General features: G+C 62.4%; 1 protein-coding gene across 2 annotated transcripts; it reads left to right on the top strand.

The window, feature by feature from the left end:
- The first annotated feature begins 1,284 nt into the window (after window positions 1-1,284).
- On the top strand, window positions 1,285-9,978 carry NFATC2IP (nuclear factor of activated T cells 2 interacting protein). Of its 2 annotated transcripts, XM_073346386.2 has the most exons (8): window positions 1,285-1,303; window positions 1,521-1,590; window positions 4,456-4,595; window positions 4,886-4,951; window positions 5,873-6,053; window positions 6,665-6,809; window positions 8,505-8,638; window positions 8,938-9,978. In XM_073346386.2, the coding sequence occupies exons 3-8, from the start codon at window positions 4,474-4,476 to the stop codon at window positions 9,094-9,096; spliced, it is 807 nt and encodes a 268-aa protein (XP_073202487.2). In that variant the 5' UTR covers window positions 1,285-1,303; window positions 1,521-1,590; window positions 4,456-4,473; the 3' UTR covers window positions 9,097-9,978. The 2 variants fall into 2 exon arrangements, with proteins under 2 accessions (XP_073202487.2, XP_073202486.2); XM_073346385.2 differs by lacking the exons at window positions 8,505-8,638; window positions 8,938-9,978 and adding an exon at window positions 7,229-8,492.
- Window position 9,979: the final 1 nt, after the last annotated feature.

The raw sequence follows: 9,979 nt of genomic DNA, 5'->3' as shown, positions 1-9,979 counted from the left end.
GGCTGGGGGGTGTCTCTGGGTGGGGCCGTGGGGGGGTCTCTGGGCAGTGGGGTGGGGCTGTGGGGGGGTCTCTGGGTGGGGCCGTGGGGGGGTCTCTGGGCCGTGGGGAGCGGGGCCGTGGGGGGGTCTCTGGTTGGGGCCGTGGGGGGTCTCTGGGCAGTGGGGAGCGAGGCTGGGGGGTGTCTCTGGGTGGGGCCGTGGGGGGGTCTCTGGGCAGTGGGGTGGGGCCGTGGGGGGGTCTCTGGGTGGGGCTGTGGGGGGTCTCTGGGCAGTGGGGAGCGAGGCTGGGGGGTGTCTCTGGGTGGGGCCGTGGGGGGGTCTCTGGGCAGTGGGGTGGGGCTGTGGGGGGGTCTCTGGTTGGGTCTGTGGGGGGTCTCTGGGCAGTGGGGAGCAAGGCTGGGGGGTGTCTCTGGTTGGGGCCGTGGGGGGGTCTCTGGGCAGTGGGGAGCGGGGCCGTGGGGGGGTCTCTGGGTGGGGGTCTCTGGGGAGCTAGGCTCGGGGGGGTCTCTGGGGGGGTCTCTGGGCAGTGGGGTGGTCTCTGGGTGAGGCTGTGGGGGGGTCTCTGGGCAGTGGGGAGCGAGGCTGGGGGGTGTCTCTGGTTGGGTCTGTGGGGGGGTCTCTGGGCAGTGGGGTGGGGCTGTGGGGGGGTCTCTGGTTGGGTCTGTGGGGGGTCTCTGGGCAGTGGGGAGCGAGGCTGGGGGGTGTCTCTGGTTGGGGCCGTGGGGGGGTCTCTGGGCAGTGGGGAGCGAGGCTGGGGGGTGTCTCTGGTTGGGTCTGTGGGGGGGTCTCTGGGCAGTGGGGTGGGGCTGTGGGGGGGTCTCTGGGTGAGGCAGTGGGGGGTCTCTGGGCAGTGGGGAGCGAGGCTGGGGGGTGTCTCTGGGTGGGGCTGTGGGGGGGTCTCTGGGGAGCGGGGCCATGGGGGGGTCTCTGGGTGGGGGTCTCTGGGGAGCTAGGCTCGGGGGGGGGTCTCTGGGCAGTAGGGGAGGTGACTTGGGGCCTGCTCCTCCCTCACCCCTGTCTTGGCGCAGGGTGGAGGGGGCCGCTGGGCAGGTGCGGGGAGCCCCCCTGGGGCTGTACTGGGGGAATCATAGGGTAGAACCCAGGAGTCCTGCTCCCTAACCCTCCCATCCCCACTCAGGTTGGCCCTGCCCCACCCCCCATCTACGTGGGGGGCAGCAGTAGCAGTGACAGCGAGGAGGAGCTTGTGAGACCCCCAAGGGGGGCAGTGGGGCAGCCGCGCCCCAAGCGCCGGCGTGTTCTGGGCAGCACCGAGGTCCCCGCTGTGCCTGTCTACTCGAACAAGGTAACAGGGACCCAGGCGTCTGAGCACCCCTCCACCCCGAGCTCTAACCACCAGACACCTCTCCTCTCCCGGAGCTGGGGACAGAACCAGGAGTCCGGGCTCCCAGCCCCCCTCCCCTGACATGCTCATCCCTCTTGTGCCCATCCTGAGGCTCGGTGCCCCCATGGGGGTGCCCGCGCAGCAGGGCCTGTGGGTAACATGCCCCCTTCCTCTCCAGGTGAACAGCAGCTTCCAGCTGTGCCCTGCGGAGCTGCACCCGGAGGTGCCCACCCTGCAGTGGCAGGGAGGTAAGGGGGTGCTAGGGCTGGGTGGGAGTAGGGGGGTTTTGACCTTAGGGAGGTGGGGGCTATGTATGTGCCCGGGGGGGGGAGTGGGAGGAGGCAGCAGAGGTAGTCTGGGGGGGCTGTTTGCCTGGGCTGTGGTGTTTGATGGCCACTTGTGCCCTTAAAGTCTGAGACACCCCCAATCTGATCACAGGCCACAGAACCCTCCCCCCCACCCCAATGAACCTCCGGCTGAGTCACTGACGTCCTCACATCGTGGCTTAAAGACCCCAAGTTTCAGAGACTCCGCCGCTGACACTAGTTCTAGCCTGCGAGTGACCCGTGTCGCACGCTGCAGAGGAAGGTGAAACCCCCACCCAGGGTCTCAGACAGTCTGACCCCGGGAAAAATTCCTTCCCAACCCCGAATACAGCGATCAGTTAGACCCTGAGCAGGTGAGCAAAACCCACCAGGCAGGTCCCCGGGAAAGAATTCTCTGTAGTAACTCAGAGCCTCCCCATCTAGTGGCCTGTCTCTGGCCATGTTTGTTACAGGCGGTCGCACGCCATTGTAGGCAGTCCTGTCGTACCAGCCCTTCCATACGCTGATCAAGCTCAGTCGTGAAGCCAGTTAGGGGGTTTGCCTCCCCTGCTCCCCTTGGGAGGCTGCTCCAAAACTTCACTCCTCTGAGAGTTAGAAACCTTCATCTAATTTCAAGCCTAAACTTGTTAATGGCCAGTTTATAGCCATGTGTTCTGGGTTCACATTGGCGCTTAACTTAAATAACTCCTCTCCCTCCCTGGTATGTATCCCTCTGATGTATTTATACAGAGCAATCCTGTCTTCCCTCAGCCTGCGTTTGGTCAGGCTAAACAAGCCAAGCTCTTTGAGTCCCTGCTCATAAGGGAGGTTTTCCATTCCTCGGGTCCTCCTAGCAGTTCTTCTCTGCGCCTGTTCCAGTTTGAATTCATCTCCCTTACATGGGAGACTAGAACAGCTTTGCCAGAAGCTGGGAATGGGCGACAGAGGATGGGTCACTTGATGATTCCCGGGTCTGTTAATTCCCTCCGGGGCACCTGGCATTGGCCACGGTTGGAAGACAGGACACTGGGTAGGTGGACCTTTGGTCTGATCCAGTCTGGCCCTTCTTACGTTCTCATACACTACTCCAGATGAGTCTCACCAGTGCCTCGTATCATGGTGCTGACACGTCCCTCTCTCCACTGGAAACACCTCACTTGATGCACCCCAGGACCGTGTTAGCCTTTTTCACGGCCACATCACACTGGCGGCTCCTAGTCAGCCTGTGATCAGCCAATACCCCCAGGTCTTTCTCCTCCTCTGTCGCTTCCGACTGATACGTCTCCAGTTTAGAGCAAGAATTCCTGTTGTTAGTCCTTCAGTGCACTTTGCACTATTAAATAGCATCCCATTTCTATTACTCCAGATTACAAAATCATCCAGATCTTCTTGTAGGATATTCCGGTCCTTCTCCATATTAGCAACACCTCCCAGCTTTGTCTTATCCCCAAATTTTATTCGCATGCACCCACTTTTTGTGCCAAGCTCAGTAATAAATATTAGGGCTGTCAAGCAATTAAAAAATTAATCACAATTAAAAAATACCTATATGTAAATACTTTGCAAGGCCGGCTACAAAAGTGCCTTGCAAAAGACTGTTCCCACTTTCAGGTGACAGTGTAAATAAGAAGCAGACAGCATTATCTCCAATAACTGTAAACACATGTGTTTCTCTTCGCAATTGGCTGAACAAGAAGGAGGACTGAGTGGACTTGTAGGCTCTGAAGTTTTACATTGTTTTGTTTTTTGAATGTGGTTATGTAACAATCTACATTTGTTTAAGTTGCACTTTCACGACAAAGAGATTTGTCTTGTATGACTTGTATGAGGTGAATTGAAAAATACGATTTCTTTTTGTTATTTTTACAGTGCAAACATTTATAAACAAGTTATACACTTTTATTTCAGTTACAATACAGAATACGATATATAGGAAAAACATCCAAAATATTTAATAATATTTCAATTGGTATTCTATTGTTGAACAATGCGATTAAAACTGTGATTAATCGCGATGAAATTTTTGAGTTAATTGTGTGAGTTAACTGCGATTAGTCGACAAGCGTAATAAAAATGTTAAATAAGATTGGTCCCAAGACCGATCCTTGAGGAACTCCACTGGTAACCTCCCTCCAGCCTGACAGCTCACCTTTCAGTAGGACCCGCTGCAGTCTCCCCTTTAACCAGTTCCTTACCCACCTTTCAGTTCTCCTGTTAATCCCCCTCTTCTCCAATGTAACTAATAGTTTCCCATGTGGAACTGGATCCAAAGCCTTTTGGACATCTGGGTAGGTTGGATCCACTGCACTTCCTTTGTCTAAAACATCAGATCTCTTCTCAAAGAAGGAGCTCAGGCAGGATCCACCTTTTGTAAAGCCCTGTTGTATTTTATCCCAGTTACTGTTCACCCCATGTCCTTAACAACTTTCTCTTTCAAAATTTGTTCCAAGACCTTGCGTACAATTGAGGTCAAACTAACAGGCTTGGAGTTTCCTGGATCACATTTTTTTCCCTTTCTTAAAAATATGAACTATATTAGCTGCTCCCCAGTCATAGGGTACGACCCCCGAGTTTAGAGTCATTAAAATCCTTGGTGTGGGACTTGCAATTTCAGGTGCCAGTTCCTTTAATATGTGGCTATGTGTGTTGGGTTGGGGGGAGATGTGCCAGGTGAGGGGTCAGGGGAGTTGTATCTGGGGGGCTTGGGGTACGTACACTGGATGGCGGTTTATTGTCTGGGGGGGCAGCTGTGGGGAGAGGTGCCCCCTGCCTGGCAGTCACAGCTGCTATCTCCCCTCCCCCTGCCAGGGGCAGATCTGGACGTGGATGAGATTGGCCCTGTCACGCCCCCCCCGGCCGGAGCGGCCTCATGCCCCACGCCTCCCCCAGGGCCCCTGCACTGACTGGCTGGAGGAGGAGCCGCAGCAGCAGCAGGGGGTAGTGAGAACGTAGGTGCGGGGGAGGGATTGCAGGTGGGGGGGAGGGATTGTGGCAGGATTACTGTGGGAGGTATATGGGGGGAGGGGATTAGGCTCTAATGGGGGTGGGGGGATCAGGGTGGGGACAGGGTTACAATGGAGGTATATGGGGGAGGGGACAGGGCTATAAAGGGGAGGTGGGGGCATGGCTCGGGCTCTGTGGCCCCTGGCTTTGGGGTCTGTCCCTGGGGGGGGGGGGGGCTGTCACTTATGGGGCACAGCAGCCCCATCTCACCCCCTGCTCTCTCTCTCTCTCTCAGGGTCCGGGACGAGTCCCCCTCTCCCCCACCACAGCCCACACGCAGACAGAGGGGCCGGACCCGCCGGTGAGGGGTTGTAAGGATGTGGGGGTGTTGCTGAGCTCCTCCCCTCAGGGAGGTGGGGCTGGGTGGGGGTGGTGTCTCTGTTGAAATCTCTGCCTCTGCAGGAGTTGGGGAATTGAGGGGCAGATTCTCTGGGGCACACCTCCCTTGTAGAGAGCAGGGAAGGTCTCTGGGGGGGATTTGTCTGGGGAGTCTCTGGAGGTGGGAGATGGGGAGGTCTGTCAGAGGTCTGATGGCCCCTACCTCCAGGGAGGTGGGGGGTGTCTGTGGGGCACATGGGTCTGTGCGGGGCTCTAACAGCCCTGCCCCCCAAGGAGGTGTCTGGGGGGGGTCTGTGGGGCACAGGGGTTTGTTGGGGGTCTGACGGCCCTGCCCCCCAGGGAGGTGTGGGAGGGGGGTCTGTGGTGCACAGGGCTCTGTCCGTCTGATGACCCTGCGCCCCAGGGAGGGGTGTGTGTGTGTGTGGGGGGGTTGGTCTGTGGGGCACGGGGGTCTGTCGGGGTCTGACGGCCCTGCCCGCAGGGAGGTGGGGATTGGGGAGTCTGTGGGGCACGGGGGGCTGTCGGGGGTCTGACGGCCCTGCCCTGCAGGGAGGTGGGGATTGGGGGGTCTGTGGGGCACGGGGGGCTGTCGGGGGTCTGAAGGCCCTGCCCCGCAGGGAGGTGGGGATTGGGGGGTCTGTGGGGCACGGGGGGCTGTCGGGGGTCTGAAGGCCGTGCCCCGCAGGGAGGTGGGGATTGGGGGGTCTGGGGCACGGGGGGCTGTCGGGGGTCTGAAGGCTGTGCCCCGCAGGGAGGTGGGGATTGGGGGGTCTGGGGCACGGGGGGCTGTCGGGGTCTGACGGCCTTGCCCCGCAGAGAGGTGGGGATTGGGGGGTCTGTGGGGCACGGGGGGCTGTCGGGGGTCTGACGGTCCTGCCCGCAGGGAGGTGGCACGCCAGCTGCGGGGTCTCCGCACGTGGCTCTCGGCCGCCCAGCGCAGCCTGCGGGAGGAGCCGCCCGAGGACGACGTGATCCTGGTGGAGCCGCCCCCATGCCCTGCGCCCCGGCAGCTGCAGCTCAAGGTGCGGTGCCGGGCCGAGATCCACCGTGTCGCCGTGGAGATGGTGAGTGACCCCCCACCTCTCCGCTCTTCCACATCCCCATGTGGCTGGGGAGCGAGCCCCTCATCCCCTCAGCTTGTGCTGGGCCTCCATGCAGGCCTTATATATCCTCCACAGCCTTCGGCCCCCTGCAGACACTGCCTCTCCCACCCTGCCCCCACAGCCTGGCTCTGAGCGAGCCCCACGCCCCAGCGTGCAGACCCCGGCCATGCCCTGGGGGGGCGGGGGGGTCTGGGGAAAGGCAGAGCGCAGATCACGGAGCGCACAGCTCAGACGGGGGTGGGTAGGGCCAGGGAGGTGCCGGTACAGGATAGGGGGCAGGACAGCGGCCAGGTGGAGGAAGGGGCTTGTTCACCCCCCCAGTGTAGAGCTGGGAGGACAGGGTGAGATTAACACTGATTGCAGGGGGCGGTGGAACTGCCTGACACTGGATCTGCTGGGAAATGGCCCAGCTGGAGTCACTCGGGGTGAATGTACCAGGTGATTTGGCACCTGCCATGCCAGCCCCGCTGCTTGGCTCACGCTGGCCCAGAACAGCCCAGTGGGCTGCCGGGCTGGGGGTGGCTGTGGACTGCCCGTCTGGCCCTCCCTGACGGTCCCCTCCCCCGGCGCAGACACAGCCCCTGCATGCGGTGGTGGAGCACATGGCCGGGAGGCTGCAGGTCCGGCCAGAGCAGATCCTGCTGCTGCTGCGAGACGTCGAACTGCCCCCCAGCAGCACCCCCCAGGGCCTGGGCCTGGGCGTGGCCGACATCATCGGTGAGTGAGGGGCAGGGGGCTTCTCTTGGCCCAGGTACCAGCTGGGGCTGCGCTGGCTGGGCGGGGTCTGCGGTCCGAGCGGGTCAGGCGCGGGTGGGCTGCCGTTGTGGGAAAGGCGGCTCTCCGGCTGGGGAGCGCTCGCAGCAGCGCTGTACGTAGGACGCGGGCGGTAGCTGTCCCACGTGCAATGGGAGTGCTGGGTGCAGCTCTGGGCACCAGGCGTTAGGCAAGCGGGGGACGAAGTGGAGAGGCCAGAGGAGGGGTCCGAAACCCTGACCTGGGGAAGGTTAAAACCCGGGTGAGTTTGAGCCGCCTGAGAGCAGGGGTCAGCTCTAGTAAAGGCTGGTAAGGAGAGGGTGGGACGCCACAGGAAATCCCTTCCCTGTGCCAGACCCCCTGGGGTCCCCCTTTCCCTCCAGGGTCGGCCACTTGGCCTCACCGCCTGCTTGGACTGGACCTCTGGGCTGCAGCCTCCTGCTTCCCCCGTGAGCTCTGCCCAGCGAGTCCCGCTGAGCCAGACCCCGGCAGAGACGCGCCCACGCTGCCGGGACGGTGCCCTCGCCCAGCATGGCAGGGACAGTCCCTCAACACTGGCGCACAGTCAGGTGTGTTAGTCAGCTGGGCAAGGCACAGGGAGCCCTTAGGGTCGCGCAGAGGGGTGCAGGTTACAGCCCAGTCCATTCTGCTCAGCCCAGAGCCCTGCCAGGCTGTGGGGAAACCCTTGGCACAGGCTCTGTCTATCGCTCGCTCGCTCTCTGACTTCCTTCCTGAGTCTGTTCCCGGGTGAGAGCCCCCAGCGCCCACACTGCTCCCCCCACCTTGCCCCTCCCAGGCCCTGGTTCTCCAGCCGGGGTCTGTGCCCAGCTTCCCGCTGGGAGCATGGGGCCAGGAGTCAAGAGCACGGCCAGCCGCGCTCTCTGGCCCCCTTGCTGACCTGGGGCAGTTTCAGCCAGTTCCTTAATGACTGTTCGTTCCACCAGCCAGGGCGGTGATGCATGTACCTGTGTCTTAGGCTGCCCTGAGAGCAAACTTAGTCCTTCCCCCCGCACTGAGTAGCTGTGCAAAGTATAGGGGAAACTGAGGCAGGCGTGAGACTCCCACAGATGCTACAGAAAATTCCCCCTTCGTCACAGGGATCAGTTATTCTCCGTGTTCACTGGAGGTAGGACAGGAAGTGATGAGCTCCATCCGCGGCCAGGGAGATTTAGGTCGAATATTAGGAAACTGTCTAACTGTAAGGGGAGCTTGGCCTGGAACAGGCTGATGGGGGTTGGGGAGTCCGCAGCACTGGAGGTGTCTAAGAACAGGTTGGACAAACAGCTGTCAGGGCTGGCCTAGGTTTGCCTGGCCCTGCCACCTGCCGAGGTCCCTTTCCGCCCCATGTTTCCATGTTCTGCGGGCGCCCGGCAGCTGCCCCGCCTGAGCCATGCTGGGGTCCCCGTGGCGGCTCATGGTCGCCCCACGCACCAGGCCTCTCTTCTCCTCTGTGGCCGTCAGCTGACGAGCCCACAGCGGGTTGCAGAAATTCTGGTACGGGCCCCGAAGTGCATGCTGTGCCCCCAGGCTGGGGGCAGGGGGTCTGATATCAGTGGGGGTCCCCCAACCTGGGATGGGCGGGTAACAGGGGAGTTCTCAGTGCAGCGCCCCCAGCTGCCCGCCCCTTGCGCTCTCTGTATGTCCGTCTGTCCCCTGCAGATTGCGTGGTGGACATGGCAGCCGGAGAGCCGCAGGGTGGGGGGGGACCGGGGGCTGGGCCGGGCCCTGGGGAACTACGGCTGACCGTGCGAGGCCAGGAGAAAGACTCTCAGCTCACGCTCAACGTGCCCAGGGTAAGGGGGAGCTGCAGGGGGGTCACCATCTGGGGGGTCGTCTATGGGGGAGGTGCTGTTTGCAGAGGGAGGGGGATGTGGGGGTTGTCACAGCCTCAGGGAGGAGGATGGGACTGAGCCAGCAGGGGGCTGTTGGCTGGGGCAGTCGGGGGGGGGGGAACTATCCTGGGGCAGGCCCCTCTCCACCTGGGGCTGCTTTGGGAGGGATGCTGGGGCCAGCCCACAATCCCTGTAGTGCCCCCTCCCTGGCATGTCTGCGGCGTGTACCCCCCACCCCGCTAACCCCCCACCCCCGGCAGGGAGAGCCGCTGCACCGGCTGATGGAGCGCTACCAGGAGGCCATGGGGCTGGGCGGCCGTCAACTCCGCTTCTTCTTTGACGGGCAGCGCCTGGCAGGGACCCGCACGCCCGAGCAGCTGGGCATGGAGCCCGACGATGTCATCGAGGCCTGGGCCTAGCCCCCCTAGGGTGCCCCTGACCCCCAACCCCCTCCTCCACACCTGGGCATGGAGCCCGACGATGTCATCGAGGCCTGGGCCTAGCCCCCCCCCAGGTGGCCCCCCGCACAGCTGGGTACGGAGCCCGATGACATCGAGGCCTGGGCCTAGCTCCCCCCCAGGGTGCCCCCCCGCACAGCTGGGTACGGAGCCCGATGACATCGAGGCCTGGGCCTAGCCCCCCAGGGTGCCCCCCCCCCGCACAGCTGGGTACGGAGCCCGATGACGTCGAGGCCTGGGCCTAGCCCCCCTGGGGTGCCCCCAACCCCCTCCTCCACAGCTGGGCATGGAGCCCGACGATGTCATCGAGGCCTGGGCCTAGCCCCCCCCTGGGGTGCCCCCCCCGCACAGCTGGGTACGGAGCCCGATGACATCATTGAGGCCTGGGCCTAGCCCCCCTGGGGTGCCCCCCCCCGCACAGCTGGGTATGGAGCCCGATGACATCATTGAGGCCTGGGCCTAGCGCACCCCCTCAGCCCTGGGATGCCCCTGCCCCTGCATAGCTGGGCATGAGGCCTGATGGAGGACTGGGCCTAGCCCCCCCGGGGTGCCTCCCTACAACTCCCCCACAGCTGGGCACAGAACCAGCTGCTGCTGTCACTGAGCCCGGGGGATCCCCCTTCCTAGCACCCTGCAGCAGCTGGGCATGGCCCTGCCCCCCGAGAAACCCCCCTGCACCTGGGCATGGCCTGGAGCCTGCCCATCATGTCAGCGAGGCCTAGACCCAGACCCACCCCCGGCGGCCCGTTCTGTAAATAGGGGACTTTAGGGGCGTTTATCCCCCCTGGCACGGGGGCGGTGGGAAGTTGCTTTTATGAAATAAATAAATGAACTCAGCCCTTGG

This window comes from Lepidochelys kempii, chromosome 6 (assembly GCF_965140285.1).
Source record: "Lepidochelys kempii isolate rLepKem1 chromosome 6, rLepKem1.hap1, whole genome shotgun sequence".
Lineage (NCBI taxonomy): Eukaryota > Metazoa > Chordata > Testudines > Cheloniidae > Lepidochelys > Lepidochelys kempii.
The sequence above is the reverse complement of the archived record's forward strand: the minus strand, read 5'-3'. Positions and strand labels throughout refer to the sequence as shown.